The 14,396-nt window shown below is 40.0% G+C and overlaps 1 protein-coding gene across 11 annotated transcripts in view; it reads right to left on the minus strand.

The window, feature by feature from the left end:
• CFAP20DC (CFAP20 domain containing) overlaps nt 1–14,396 on the minus strand; it is a 297,123-nt gene that overhangs the window by 108,389 nt on the left and 174,338 nt on the right. For 10 of the 11 annotated variants that reach the window (XR_011620118.1, XM_011743543.3, XM_011743563.3 and 7 more), the window contains one exon: nt 434–570. Coding sequence is in view for 10 of the 11 variants with exons in the window: in XM_011743543.3 (XP_011741845.2) it covers nt 434–570 (137 nt within the window). In the remaining variant the exon portion in view is untranslated. Of the gene's footprint in view, nt 1–433; nt 571–2,633; nt 3,221–14,396 lie in introns of those variants that run through there. The other variant, XM_024793263.2, reaches the window with a different exon arrangement.

Genomic DNA, 14,396 nt, shown 5'->3' on the forward strand with positions numbered 1-14,396 from the left:
TCTTCAGTAGGTAGAAGTCGAATTAAAAATCACTGCGTATGTCAGAAATTCGGAGGAAATTAAAAATAAAAAACCTAACATTTGAGAATCTGTTCATCGTAAGGTGTCTGGTTATGATCCAACTCCTCTGAAAGAGACAGCAAAATGTGCTCACTTATATTTGCCTTTAAATTTTGGGAACATATTTAATGAAAAGAATACTTGAAAATGTTAATTATGTTGACACGACAAAAAGGAAACACTTTGAAGTCTTTTAAAATCCAGAATTTCTGTTCCAAATTTATTCAAGCCTTCTACTTTTGGCATGTAGTGTCTGTCTGTCTGTCTGTCTGTCTGTCTGTCTGTCTCTCCCTCCCTCCCTCTACAAGGGAAAGACACTCTTCCCTTACCAGGTCACTCACGCATAGATAAGCTCTCCAAACCTTGCTCCTACCTCACTGGATATCCTCATGTTACTCCTTCTGCCAGAGAGTGGAGGTGGCCCAAGAACTTTGGATCCAAAGGCGATATGACAAACATCTTGATTTTTACTGTTCCGTGTACTACCTGTTCCTCTGTTAATGAACTGATCTGTTTTGTTAAAAGAAGGTAATAACAGTCCATTAATGGGTGTAATGACAAACATCACACTGCAATCTTTCTGAAAATCCAGTCCAGGTGCCATAGGATCCAAATCTCCCCTCTCCCCTCCCCCCTCAGCACTTATTAAAAGCACAGATACTAGGGCCCAACATCAGAGATACAAGATGTATAGAATTAGAATCTTGGCGGTATCACAGTACTTTTAATAAGTTCCCCCAAGTAATTTTTATACTCACCATCAATTTAGAACCACTGCCAAAAAGTTTTTCTTTAAAAAAAAAAGGGAAAAGCTACTTAAAAATACATCTTATTTTCTCTTTAAGGAAATAATTTAAATAAAATTATTCAACTCAACCTAACAAATATTTAACTGAGTACTCTCTCAGGCATTTCCTAGAGGCTGTCCGTGACACAAAATGGAGCCTGGAGAGGGGGACAAGACCAGTAAACAGGTCACCAACGTAAGGCAGACCAGTGGGAATGAAGAATACGTGACCTCTTCATGGACCCAGAATGATGGATACAATTTCAAGAATAAGAGATGTAGGATGCCCTAGGCAGAAGAAAGTACCGGAGTAAAGGCATGGAAGAAGGGAAGGGCAGGGTGTATCTGGGGGTCAGGAAGTGGCTGGTTTCGCTGGAAGGAGAGGCTAGGGTCATACTGAAAAGAGCCTTAAAACGTGAAGACCCTATTCTAAATTTGGTAGGCAACAAGGAATCCCTGAAGGTTTTAGGGAGAAAGAGAGCAAAACAATGTCACCTTTAGGATAGGGCAGGTGTGCTCACATTTATCCTGCTGCTTTCCTTTCTGCACACACAGCTAAATTACATTTCTGAGCATTCCCTGCAGTTATACAGGCCGCATGACTGAATACCAATTTTTTTTTTTTGAGACAGAGTCTTGCTCTGTCACACAGGCTGGAGTGCAGTGGCATGTTCATGGCTCACTGCAACCGCCACCTCCTGGGTTCAAGCGATTCTCATGCCTCAGCCTCCCGAGTAGCTGGGACTACAGGCACACACCACCATGCCCAGCTAATTTTTGTATTTTTAGTAGGATGGGGTTTCACCCTGTTGGCCAGGCTGGTCTCGAACTCTTGACCTCAAGTTATCCACCTGCCTCGGCTTCCCAAAGTGTTGGGATTACAGGTGTGAGCCACTGCACCCGGCCCCATGGGACTGAATTCTGGCTAATGAACTGTGAGAAGTTTCAGCCATTTCCTGGCCCCCAAAACTCCCAGTGGAATCCCCCATGCTCTCTATTCCCTCGCCTCCTGACAAGATGCAGAAGATCTTGTAGAGGACTTTAAGGGCTCCAGGGAAGCCACTAGATGCAGGTCCCTGAATGACCACATAAAAGGCTTCCCAAGGAACTCCTGATTGGACTACAACTGAGGGGTTCTTTGTGACTGCAATTAGCCTCCTCTGACTAACAGGGCAGGTGAGGGTGATGGCCTTTAACTCAAAACTCTGTCCATTACCTAGAAAGCTTTCTGCTGTGACCCACCTGTAAGACAGGACCAACTTGAATATTACAATGATGGTCCCAAGTAAGTCCACATTTGCCCACCGGTCCCGGACATATATAAGCTACTGGCCACGTCCTGTCTGACCTACTCCCTGCAAAAATTCCTCTAGCTAGCTAGTTGGTCTCATTAGCCTCTGCTGTAGAGCTATAATTTTACATGTGGGGGGATTAAAAACCACTTCTATGCATCAGTGTTAAAAAAAGACACATGGGTTTGTGAAAATACACTATACTCAGCAAGATCTAGATATTTAGGTCTGAGTGGAAGTAGTGTGTATATGTATGGGTCTGTTTTGGGTCTGTTTTTGTGTTTGTAATAGATAAATCTGAAGATATAGGCAGGGGCTAGATCGCTGAAGTGAACTGAAACAATTTTTGCTGAACAGGAGACATGAGGTAGATGTTGAAGTGGTGAGGAAGTATAAACCACGTTATTTTTCTTGAAATTCTGGAAGCCCTATTAGGTAGGAGAGAAATTCCATTTGTCTAAAGGGCAGAATCAGAACTAATGAGAAGAATTTACTTCAGGAAGCTTTTAGTCCAACACAAGGGTCATCTTTCTCTAAACACGTCTGGTTGTTGAGGTGATAAATTTTCTGTCATTTTGAAGGCATTTGAGCAGAATTCTGGATAGCTATTCTGGATGCTGTAAGGCAGGTGCTTGAGCAGAAGTCTGGATAGTTATGCTGGATGGCGTAAAGTGGGTACTCAAACGGAAGTCTGGATAGCTATGCTAGATGCTGTCAGGCAGGTGTACAAGCAGAAGTCTGGATAGCTGTACGGGATGCTGTCAGGCAGGTGCTCAAGAAGAAGTCTGGATAGCTACTCTGGATGCTGTCAGGTAGGTGCTCAAGCAGAAGTCTGGATAGCTATGCCAAATTTGCTGTCAGGCAGGTGTACAAGCAGAAGTCCGGATAGCTGTATGGGATGCTGTCAGGCAGGTGCTCAAGAAGAAGTCTGGATAGCTATTCTGGATGTTGTCAGGCAGATGTTCAAGCAGAAGTCTGGATAGCTGTTCTGGATGTTTTCAAGCAGGCATTCAAGTAGAAGTCTGGATAGTTATGCTGGCTGCTGTCAGGCAGGTGCGCAAGTAGAAGTCTGGAGAGCTATTCTGGATGCATTTAGGCAGGTATTGAAGCAGAAGTCTGGATAGCTGTCCTAGATGTTGTCAGGTAAGTGTTGAAGCAGAAGTCTGGATAGCTATTCTGGACGCTGTCAGGCAGGCAGTCTAACAGGGCAGATGGATGTTAAAGCAAGTAATTTATAAACAACTATATGATTATAGCTGTGATAAGAGTTATGAAGGAACTGTCTGAAAGGTTCTAAGTGTGTTTAACAGGAGCTTTGTATCTAGTCTTTGGGGTCAGAGAAATATCGTTCAACTTGAGACTTAAAGGAAGTCTGGATAGCTATTCTGGATGCTGTAAGGCAGATTCAGACATCAGGTGACTCCCTAATTTATATCTCTCAGCCTCATCCTCTCTTCTGAGCTCCACTCCTTATATCCAGCAGCCTCTTTACCAGTTCCTCTTCAGTGGCTGAAAGGCACTTCAAACTGGAAACATGGTCTAATGAATGGTACCACAATCCATCCGGTTTGAAAAGTCAGAACCTAGGTGTCATGCTTGACACCTTCCCCTGATCTCTCCATATCCAATCCATGTCCGCTTCCTTCCAGCTCCTCCACCAGCACTGACATCCAAGCAAACCATCCTCCTCCTCCTGGATGATGACAAAGCCTCTCACGTGACTTACTGTGTCCACTCTGGTGCCCCATGCCATCCCTCTTCCAAAATGCAGCCAGAGAGGTTTTATACAAACAGAAATCTAAATAAGTCATTTCCTTTCCTTCACTTAAAGTTCTTCAATGGCTTCCCTGCTGCTCTCAGGAGTAAGACGAAGGCTCTTAACATTGCCCGCAAAACCCTGCATGTTCTGACATGTCTATCTTACACCTCTCATTTTTTGCTCTCTTGGTAGACGGGCCTTCTCAGTTCTTCCTGCCTACCAGAGTGTTTGTGTATGCTGTTCATGGCGAGAAGGCTTTTCCTTTCCCTCTTGACCTTTATACCTCAGCTCACATATCATTTCCTCAGACAAGTCTTTGCAGACCTTTCTGATTAGGGTAAGTTCCTCCAATATAAGTTCTTTCATAAATTTTCCCTCATAGAACTTGTCAGAATTGAACTTTTACACATGTCCATGGGATTCTCTAATTAATGTGTGCTTCAGTAGATATAAACTCAGTGGCCTGCTTTTGTCACCCTGAACTGCCAGCACCTAGCCCAGTGCTTGACACAGAATAGGCACATAATAGTTCCTTGCTGAGCAAAATGAATGATTCATTAAATGAAATGAGTCAGAAGGGAAGTTGGATTAAATGATTCAAATATGTCTAACTATGGTTTGAAGTTCATTTTAAGAGAAATCTACCTGGGGGTTTTATGTGTGCATCAAAAAGGAAGTCTGGGCAGGTCTGGGCAACTCCAGGATGTGAGGGATGAGAGAGAAGGGATAACAATGAACAAAACATTGATGTTCTTATAAATGATGACGCTCTCAACAGTAGCAGTGCTATGGCACTGCAATCAGATGCTATTTGGATTACACATGAAATTTCCTAGTGACCAAATAGACTTGGCTATGTGTGCATATGTATTTTTTTTAACCAGCCATTTATATTTAATTGGAGTCAACAAAACAGTCTCTCACGATTGACAATAGGAAGAAATGACACTCACATTCCAGACCAATTGGAAAAATATATTACAGTCAATATTTGTGCCTTTTGTGACTGAGTAGAACAAATTCTAGACTATTCATTTGGTTCTCAAACGTTGATTTTCTCAGAGAAAAATGGCTGTGGAGAGTAATGAAGGGCTCTATGGGACATGGTGGGGGCCTGGGAGGGAGTTCTGTACCAGCACACGGCCTTTCTTCCCTCTTCCAATCCTGGGAGTTCAATGTTCAGCTAAGGGCCATTTTTCTGTTCAAATATTTTACAAGAACAATTTCCTGATGTTTTTTCATATTCTTTAGCTATAAGCAAGTTTCCCCTCAACCAATGTAAGTTCTTTTGTAGAAAGACCATTAATTTGGCACAGTATGTACCTCCATCAGCTGAACCCAGCTTAGCCTATTGTAGACAATGGATAAATCTCACCAAATTATGGAAAATTAAAAATTAAAAGTAACTTTTGTGGGGAGGGAGTATTTTAGAAATCATACTGACACAGTTCCAACTAAAATTTGACCAAATGAACATATTAACCAGTTCATAGTTATTAACAAAATTAAAACTAAATACTTCAAATTTCTTAGAGGAATCTCTTGCTTACTAGTGGACACCCAGTGTCTATTAAAGATACACCCACACCTGATATGCTATCATTCCCAAATCAGAGAAAACAGACATTCTATATTTCATAATCCTATCTACCACAGAATTTCTTTAAAGAGGAATCTACCACAGTATATTTAAATTAACGTTTATTTTTAAAAATTTTGCACATTTGGTACACTTTATTTTTCACAAAACAAAGTATACCAATATTCCACTATTTAGCATCTCTTTAATAGATATTGTTAAACTTGTTATTATAATGAACACACCAATTCTTAAATCCTGCTTCACTTTAATAAATCTGTGTATAATCATATTAATTGTCACAATTATCTCTATAAACATGTATTGTGCTACGCATCTACCATAATCAGGTCCTAATTAACACCCACTAAGAAAAGTAATTTAGAACTTTGGTTTCTAAAATAAAAAGTAGAAGAGACAAAGTTTCCATAATGAGAAAAATCTTAATAAAAGAAAACTACAAACGCATGCTTTTGAATTCTAAAAGGAACTCTTTTAAGAGCTGATATCAATATGCATAATATAAGGTTAAAAATCAAGATTAAATTAAAGTCATGCTCTAGGCGTTTCATTTCCTTGAGTTTGTGGAAAATGAACTTAGTGTAGGTCAGAGATGTTACCACTAATTATTTTCCTATTTTACTGAGGGGTACATGCCTTTGTAGTTAGATTGTAAAACCTGAGGGTCTACTCTCTAATTGTCTTTTAGAAAAATAAACATTCATTTTTGTCTCAAGATACAATGTTCTAATTATTATAGTCATTTAAATTTGCACGATTTTCAAAGCTTAACCAGAAAAACCTGCTGAATTTTCATCTCTAATCACTGAGGGGTCATGCTCAAGACTTACATCTATTACCTAACAATCAAATCAGAATTAAAGCTGGTACCAAAAGTCCAGACTTTGAATTGGATTACTTTTCATTGTAGTAGTATATGTGAATTTTTATTAAGAACATAACAAATACAAAAAAGGCTGATCTTGTACAGCAGTATTATTTTAGACAAGGTACTTACCTTTCTAAGCCTCACCTCTTCATCCGTAAGATTGGGATAATCATAGTACTGAAGTCATGGCATTTTTGTTACAGCACATGAATCAATGCATGTAACATGTTAAATGCAGTGCCCAGTAGGGAGTAATATGTTATTAATACCTAGTAAATATGCTATTAACACCTTCCATCATGGATAGTATTTAACAGTTTACCAAGTCTGTTCTCAGTCATTTATTCCTTGCTTTAGCCACACTTTGAGCAGTGACCAGGCACTTAATTGGGCATGTATTGCCCTAGTACTATGTAAGGCAGGGAGTAAGGTGGACACAGTCACCTCCTTCAAAGAGCTCACAGTCTCACGGGGCAGATGGATGCTAAAGCAAGTAATTTATAAACAACTATATGATTATAACTGTGATAAGAGTTATGAAGGAACAGTCCGAAAGGTTCTAAGTGTGTTTAACAGGAGCTTTGTATCTATTCTTTGGGGTCAGAGAAATATCGTTCAACTTGAGACTTAAAGGATGATGGATATCAGGATACATGCTCAATCTCTCTGCAATTTCCAGTCACCTGTGCAGTATTATGATTCCATGTCTACAGAAGAAGAAACTGAGGCTCCAATGTTTAGAGATCTGTCCATGCTCCGAGCAGGAGCTCAGAAGCCAAGCACCCCAATGCCTCTGTGTGTGTGTGTGTGTGTGTGTGTGTGTGTGTGTGTGTGTTTAATTACATATGATGATGCCCTCTGTGGATCAGGAGGACGTTGAAGCAGATTCTTTCCATATTTTCCAATTCTTCCACTTATTTTCTATGCAATTTTGTAAAGCTATCTAACTAAAAATGTTTGTTTTGTTATCTGAAAAACTGGGTTTATTAATGATTGTATACATAAGTATCAAAACTGCACAAATATGATAATTAAGTGCATGTGATAAGGACTAAAAGGGTTTATGAGGAATCCAACACAGAACACAATACCATAATATCCATTTTCAGAGGGAAAAAAATAGGGCTGTGGGGACCGGGGAGGGCAGGGAAAAGGGAGCAGGGCAAACTGAAGTGGCTTCAGTGCCAGGCAGGTAACACACACATGGCAAACAGGCACATGCAGAATGTAGGGGAACTGTGGCTCATTTGAGAGTGCATGCCTAATGCAAAGTATTTTAATTGAAAACTTTCTTAGACCTGTTGGAGGACTGTCATTCTGTAAACCCAGGAAGCACAATGAAAAGGAAAGCAAATAGGCAAATGACTACAGCAGGAAGGGCCCTAGGCAATTAAAATGTCTTCAACTTTTGCAAATAATTAAAACCAGAACTTAGCCTTACCTCATTAATAAAAAGTTTAAGACACTTTTTGAAAGGTAATCAAATAATATTAAAAACTAAAATTAGATCTCTTTCTCCTCTGAACTGGAGTAGGACCTTAGACAGTGTATAAATATCATTTGTGTGTAAAGTTAGGATATTTAGACGAGATAAAAAGTAATAAAGCACAGGATATTGCTTTTCTTCATAAACTCTTAATTTATTAAAAAGTCAGAATTAGCCTCCTTTTTTTCTTTACTCTTAATGAGCAAAGAAACTTTTTTTTTTAGGGAAACAAGTTTATCATTTCAAGAAAACTTTCCATTTTGAATAACTAGCACAGCTTATTGACAAGCTGTGGTAGATAATTTCCAGCATTTGGGCTTGGAAATAGGGCAAGAGAAGAAGAAGAGAAGAAAGCTTCCCAGGAAGATGATGCTTAAAACTACTATGGTCATGAGAAATTGCTTAAAGGGAGTCAGCAGTTAAAAATGCACCTCTGAAACCAGCCTGCCTGGTCACATCCTAGGCCCACTGCTCACTACTTGATCTTTGCAAGCCTCAGTTCCCTCACCTACAAAATGGCGATTATTGAGTAGAGTTAACAATAATCTATTGTATATTTCAAAACAGCTAGAAGAAAGGTTTCAAATGTTCTCATCACCAAGAAACAATAAATGCTTAAGATGATAGATATGTTAACTTCTCTGATTTGATCATTACACAGTGTGTACATGCATTGAAATATCATGTTGTACCCCATAAATATGTACAATTATTATGTGTCAATCATAAAAAGGGTGATTATGATGGTATCTACATAAGATGGTGTGAGAGAGGATTAAATGTATAAACTATGTAAAGGGTTCAGTGCTTAGAACACAGTAACAACTACTAAATGGTAGCTCTGATGATAATGATGATGATTTAATGCTAAATACCCTAATCTGCTCAAATTATTCGGCTATTATTTCATTCATTCATTTAAACACTTAATCAACAAATATTTACTGAGCTCCTGGTAAGGGCTAGGCATTGAGCTAGGTGCCAGGAATACAACAATAAATAGGACCCTGCAGTTCTCAGGCTTACATTTTAGTGGGGGAGACAGCAAGAAGGAAGCAATCAAGTAAATAAGAAAATATCAGGTAACGATAAATGCTGTGCTGAAAGTAAAAACTGGGTGATGTCACAGAAAGAGTGTCTTGGGGGTTGGTGGAGTGTATTGATTATTATAGCCTCGAGTTCACCAGTAGTGAAAAAGTATCTGAAAATTCAGTTCAATTAAAATATCTCAAAATTCATACTGACATAGTGTAGATAACCATATATTATATATTTCCCTATTAAACCATAAACTAAAAAGTTGTTTAATATTTAACTATACATAGACTTTACTTTGTTAATAATTCTGGATTTCCTTCTTATTACATATTTTAATTACAAATATTGATATTAAACAGAGAAATATATATTAATTTTATAGCAAGTCTTAGAATTTTTTAAAATACAGAAAAGTATAAAGAAGAAACTAGAGGAGGGGGCGGAGCAAGATGGCCGAATAGGAACAGCTCCAGTCTCCAGCTCCCAGCGCAAGCCACACAGAAGACAGGTGATTTCTGCATTATCAACTGAGGTACTGGGTTCATCTCACTGGGGAGTGCCGGACAATCGGTGCTGGTCAGCTGTTGCAGCCCGACCAGCAAGAGCTGAACAGGGCGAGGTATCGCCTCACCTGGGAAGCGCAAGGGGGGAGGGAATCCCTTTTCCTAGCCAGGGGAACTGAGACACACAACACCTGGAAAATCGGGTAACTCCCCCCACAATACTGCGCTTTAAGTAAACGGGCACACCAGGAGATCATATCCCACCTGATCGGGAGGGTCCCACGCCCATGGAGCCTTCCTCATTGCTAGCACAGCAGTCTGCGATCTAACCGCAAGGCAGCAGTGAGGCTGGGGGAGGGGCGCCCGCCATTGCTGAGGCTTAAGTAGGTAAACAAAGCCCTGGGAAGCTCGAACTGGGTGGAGCTCACAGCAGTTCAAGGAGGCCTGCCAGTCTCTGTAGACTCCACCTCTGGGGACAGGGCACAGCTAAACAACAACAACAACAACAACAACAACTAAAAGCAGCAGAAACCTTTGCAGACACAAGTGACTCTGTCTGACAGCTTTGAAGAGAGCAGTGGATCTCCCAACACGGAGGTTGAGATCTGAGAACGGACAGACGGCCTGCTCAAGTGGGTCCCTGACCCCTGAGTAGCCTAACTGGGAGACATCCTCCACTAGGGGCAGACCGACACCCCACACCTCACAAGGTGGAGTACACCCCTGAGAGGAAGCTTCCAAAGCAAGAATCAGGTACACTCGCTGTTCAGCAGTATTTTATCTTCTGCAGCCTCTGCTGCTGACACCCAGGCAAACAGGGTCTGGAGTGAACCTCAAGCAATCTCCAACAGACCTACAGCTGAGGGTCCTGACTGTTAGAAGGAAAACTGACAAAGAGGAAGGACACCCACACCAAAACCCCATCAGTACGTCACCATCATCAAAGACCAGAGGCAGATAAAACCACAAAGATGGGGAAAAAGCAGGGCAGAGAAGCTGGAAATTCAAAAAATAAGAGCGCATCTCCCCCTCCAAAGGAACGCAGCTCATCACCAGCAATGGATCAAAGCTGGACAGAGAATGACTTTGACGAGATGAGAGAAGAAGGCTTCAGTCCATCAAACTTTGCAGAGCTAAAGGAGGAATTACGTACCCAGCGCAAAGAAACTAAAAATCTTGAAAAAAGAGTGGAAGAATTGATAACCAGAATAATTAATGCAGAGAAGGCCATAAACGAACGGGTAGAGATGAAAACCATGACACGAGAAATACATGACAAATGCACAAGCTTCAGTAACCGACTCGATCAACTGGAAGAAAGAGTATCAGCGATTGAGGATCAAATGAATGAAATGAAGCGAGAAGAGAAATCTAAAGAAAAAAGAAGAAAAAGAAATGAACAAAGCCTGCAAGTATGGGATTATGTAAACAGACCAAATCTACATCTGACTGGGGTGCCTGAAAGTGAGGGGGAAAACGGAACCAAGTTGGAAAACACTCTTCAGGATATCATCCAGGAGAACTTCCCCAACCTAGTAGGGCAGGCCAACATTCAAATTCAGGAAATACAGAGAACGCCACAAAGATACTCCTCGAGAAGAGCAACTCCAAGACACATAATTGCCAGATTCAACAAAGTTGAAATGAAGGAAAAAATCTTAAGGGCAGCCAGAGAGAAAGGTCGGGTTACCCACAAAGGGAAGCCCATCAGACTAACAGCAGATCTCTCGGCAGAAACTCTACAAGCCAGAAGAGAATGGGGGCCAATATTCAACATTCTTAAAGAAAACAATTTTCAACCCAGAATTTCATTTCCAGCCAAACTAAGTTTCATAAGTGAAGGAGAAATAAAATCCTTTACAGACAAGCAAATGCTTAGAGATTTTGTCACCACCAGGCCTGCCTTACAAGAGGCCCTGAAGGAAGCACTAAACATGGAAAGGAACAACCGGTACCAGCCCTTGCAAAAACATGCCAAAATGTAAAGATCATCAAGGCTAGGAAGAAACTGCATCAACTAACGAGCAAAATAACCAGTTAATACCATAATGGCAGGATCAAGTTCACACATAACAATATTAACCTTAAATGTAAATGGACTAAATGCTCCAGTTAAAAGACACAGACTGGCAAAATGGATAAAGAGTCAAGACCCATCAGTCTGCTGTATTCAGGAGACCCATCTCACATGCAGAGACACACATAGGCTCAAAATAAAGGGATGGAGGAAGATCTACCAAGCAAATGGAGAACAAAAGAAAGCAGGGGTTGCAATACTAGTCTCTGATAAAACAGACTTTAAACCATCAAAGATCAAAAGAGACAAAGAAGGCCATCACATAATAGTAAAGGGATCAATTCAATGGGAAGAGCTAACTATCCTAAATATATATGTACCCAATACAGGAGCACCCAGATTCATAAAGCAAGTCCTTAGAGACTTACAAAGAGACTTAGACTCCCATACAATAATAATGGGAGACTTCAACACCCCACTGTCAACATTAGACAGATCTGTGAGACAGAAAGTTAACAAGGATATCCAGGAATTGAACTCATCTCTGCAGCAAGCAGACCTAATAGACATCTACAGAACTCTCCACCCCAAATCAACAGAATATACATTCTTCTCAGCACTACATTGCACTTATTCCAAAATTGACCACATAATTGGAAGTAAAGCACTCCTCAGCAAATGTACAAGAACAGAAATTATAACAAACTGTCTCTCAGACCACAGTGCAATCAAACTAGAACTCAGGACTAAGAAACTCAATCAAAACTGCTTAACTACATGGAAACTAAATAACCCGCTCCTCAATGACTACTAGGTACACAACGAAATGAAGGCAGAAATAAAGATGTTCTTTGAAACCAATGAGAACAAAGATACAACATACCAGAATCTCTGGGACACATTTAAAGCAGTGTGTAGAGGGAAATTTATAGCACTAAATGCCCACAAGAGAAAGCTGGAAAGATCTAAAATTGACACTCTAATGTCACAATTAAAAGAACTAGAGAAGCAAGAGCAAACATATTCAAAAGCTAGCAGAAGGCAAGAAATAACTAAGATCAGAGCAGAACTGAAGGAGATAGAGACACAAAAAACTCTCCAAAAAATCAATGAATCCAGGAGTTGGTTTTTTGAAAAGATCAAGAAAATTGATAGACCGCTAGCAAGACTAATAAAGAAGAAAAGAGAGAAGAATCAAATAGATGCAATAAAAAATGATAAAGGGGATATCACTACCGACCCCACAGAAATACAAACTACCATCAGAGAATACTATAAACACCTCTATGCAAATAAACTAGAAAATCTAGAAGAAATGGATAATTTTCTGGACACTTACACTCTCCCAAGACTAAACCAGGAAGAAGCTGAATCCCTGAATAGACCAATAGCAGGCTCTGAAATTGCGGCAATAATTAATAGCCAACCAACCAAAAAAAGTCCAGGACCAGATGGATTCACAGCTGAATTCTACCAGAGGTACAAGGAGGAGCTGGTACCATTCCTTCTGAAACTATTCCAATCAATAGAAAAAGAGAGAATCCTCCCTAACTCATTTTATGAGGCCAATATCATCCTGATACCAAAGGCTGGCAGAGACACAACAAAAAAAAGATAATTTTAGGACAATATCCCTGATGAACATCAATGCAAAAATCCTCAATAAAATACTGGCAAACCGGATCCAGCAGCACATGAAAAAGCTTATCCACCATGATCAAGTGGGCTTCATCCCTGGGATGCAAGGCTGGTTCAACATACGCAAATCAATAAACGTCATCCAGCATATAAACAGAACCAAAGACAAAAACCACATGATTATCTCAATAGATGCAGAAAAGGCCGTTCACAAAATTCAACAGCCCTTCATGCTAAAAATGCTCAATAAATTCGGTATTGATGGAATGTATCTCAAAATCATAAGAGCTATTTATGACAAATCCACAGCCAATATCATCCTGAATGGGCAAAAACTGGAAAAATTCTCAGTCTCAGCCCAAAATCTCCTTAAGCTGATAAGCAACTTCAGCAAAGTCTCAGGATACAAAATTAATGTGCAAAAATCACAAGCATTCTTATACACCAGTAACAGACAAACAGAGAGCCAAATCATGAATGAACTTCCATTCACAATTGCTTCAAAGAGAATAAAATACCTAGAAATCCAACTTACAAGGGATGTAAAGGACCTCTTCAAGGAGAACTACAAACCACTGCTAAGTGAAATAAAAGAGGACACAAACAGATGGAAGAACATACCATGCTCATGGATAGAAGAATCAATATCATGAAAATGGCCATACTGCCCAAGGTAATTATAGATTCAATGCCATCCCCATCAAACTACCAATGAGTTTCTTCACAGAATTGGAAAAAACTGCTTTAAAGTTCATATGGAACCAAAAAAAAGCCCGCATCTCCAAGACAATCCTAAGTCAAAAGAACAAAGCTGGAGGCATCACGCTACCTGACTTCAAACTATATTACAAGGGTACAGTAACCAAAACAGCATGGTACTGGTACCAAAACAGAGATATAGACCAATGGAACAGAACAGAGTCCTCTGAAATAAGACCACACATCTACAGCCATCTGATCTTTGACAAACATCAGAAAAACAAGAAATGGGGAAAGGATTCCCTATTTAATAAATGGTGCTGGGAAAATTGGCTAGCCATAAGTAGAAAGCTGAAACTGGATCCTTTCCTTACTCCTTATACGAAAATTAATTCAAGATGGATTAGAGACTTAAATGTTAGACCTAATACCATAAAAACCCTGGAAGAAAACCTAGGTAATACCATTCAGGACATAGGCATGGACAAGGACTTCATGTCTAAAACACCAAAAGCAATGGTAACAAAAGCCAAAATTGACAAATGGGATCTAATTAAACTAAAGAGCTTCTGCACAGCAAAAGAAACTACCATCAGAGTGAACAGGCAACCTACAGAATGGGAGAAAATTTTTGCAATCTACTCATCTG

The sequence above is a fragment of the Macaca nemestrina genome, chromosome 2 (genome assembly GCF_043159975.1).
Source record: "Macaca nemestrina isolate mMacNem1 chromosome 2, mMacNem.hap1, whole genome shotgun sequence".
Taxonomy (NCBI): domain Eukaryota; kingdom Metazoa; phylum Chordata; class Mammalia; order Primates; family Cercopithecidae; genus Macaca; species Macaca nemestrina.